The sequence below is a fragment of the Trypanosoma grayi genome (genome assembly GCF_000691245.1).
Source record: "Trypanosoma grayi strain ANR4 Tgr_1970_V1, whole genome shotgun sequence".
In the NCBI taxonomy this organism is placed as follows: Eukaryota; Euglenozoa; class Kinetoplastea; order Trypanosomatida; family Trypanosomatidae; genus Trypanosoma; species Trypanosoma grayi.
In genome coordinates, this window is record NW_008827588.1 from 1 (window position 1) to 1596 (window position 1596).

Sequence of the window (1596 nt, forward strand, 5' to 3'; positions counted from 1 at the left end):
CACACACACACACAGAATAAAAGGGTTATCGTACTCCACGAGCACATGCAGGTAGAAATGAAAAGCAATTAGGATTAACGCACCCTCCACAACACAAGGATGCCACACACACACACACACACACAGAGAGAAACAAAAGAAACAACCACACAAAGGGGCAGCGGTTGAGCCCCCAGCAATCATTAGGAAGAGAAGGGATAAATACATCCATGAACTTGCAGCACACACAGAGAGAGAGCGAGGAAGCATGTTACTTGTCCACGATGCTCATGACACAGCCATCACTGCAAACAACGTCAGCAGAAGCAGCGGTGCATGCACCCACACAGGACTGACGCTGCTGTCCTCATTCTTCGTGTCTTTGTCCGCGTTTTTGGGGACGGGGCTGTCTCTGGGTTTTGTGGATGTAGTTTCTGTGTCACGCGTCGAACTACTCTCCGAAAATGACTGTAATTGTTTGGAATGATCTTGTTCATCTGTACCCTGTAGGGCAATGTGCTTAGCCGGCTGCTGTGTGGAAGGATTCTCACCGGAGCTCTCAGCTGCAGGATTTTGCGCTGCTGTTGGCAAAACATCAGAGCTAGTTTCCTTCCCTTTGGTACTTGTGGGGCTATCAGTGACTTGATTGTCCATCTTATCTCGGCTGCTGTTAGCATCCGTGTTTTCTTTGGCGTTCTTGCCCTTTTCTGCAGGCAAATCGGCCTTCGCCCTGCTGATATCACCGACAATACCATCAGCTCTCTTCTGGAGCTCCAGCGAGTTATCGGTGTCACCCACGTTTTTCCTACCGTTCTTCAAATTTCCTCCACCCGTCTCCCCTTGGCCGGGATGAGGTTGAGGTTGCAGCGGTGTATTGTTATGCTGGGTTTCACCCGATGGGGTCGTGCACTTTGGAACGGTACTAGAATCGCAGCGACCATCAGTACCGGTTTTCCCACTGTCATCGACAACTCTCCCAGAAGAATGTTGTGGCGTATCTTCACGAGGAAGAGCCCCGTCACTTAGGTCCACGGTTTTCCCTGCGATTTCCGGTGGAGATTCACCTCCCGCGACCGCGCAAGACCCATTCACTTTGGGTTTCTTGTCTGGACAAGTATCATCATCACCCCCAGTTGTATGGCTGGGATCGTCAACACTGTTGGAACCGACTATTCCTTCAGGCTTCACCTGTTGGGCAGTCGAGCAAGTTTGCTTTGTAGTGTCTCGGCAAGGTTCACCTGTACCAATCGCCGGGGTGTCTTTGCAATCGTCAGAACCTTCTTCCTTGCAAAGCCTGAGATCGTTCTGAGCCTTACACTCATCGGACATATTCGTCTCTGTGCAACTCGCAGATTTAACCACCGGAGTCTGTGTTTTAGCAGCACTGCACACACCACCGGATGCAGTCGTTGCACCAGGACAAGACTCACCACCAGTCTCAAGTGATTCAACACCTTGAGTCATTACTGCGTAGCCACCAACACCTGGAAACTCTGCACGCCTCTGCTCCTCCAGGGCAGCACACCCGCAGGCGCACCACGCACACAGCGCACACATCAGCAGCACAGAGCGCATCGTCATCATCGTATTCTTGATCTGCGCAATGAGTGGGGGCAG

At 51.6% G+C, this 1596-nt stretch overlaps 1 protein-coding gene across 1 annotated transcript; it reads right to left on the reverse strand.

Annotated features, from left to right (window-relative positions):
* Window positions 1–267: 267 nt before the first annotated feature.
* DQ04_19701000 (hypothetical protein) lies at window positions 268–1563 on the reverse strand (the record flags this gene model as incomplete). Its single annotated transcript, XM_009317848.1, has 1 exon — window positions 268–1563. One exon carries the CDS (start codon window positions 1561–1563, stop codon window positions 268–270), a length of 1296 nt encoding a protein of 431 aa, XP_009316123.1.
* Between the last annotated feature and the right edge of the window lie 33 nt (window positions 1564–1596).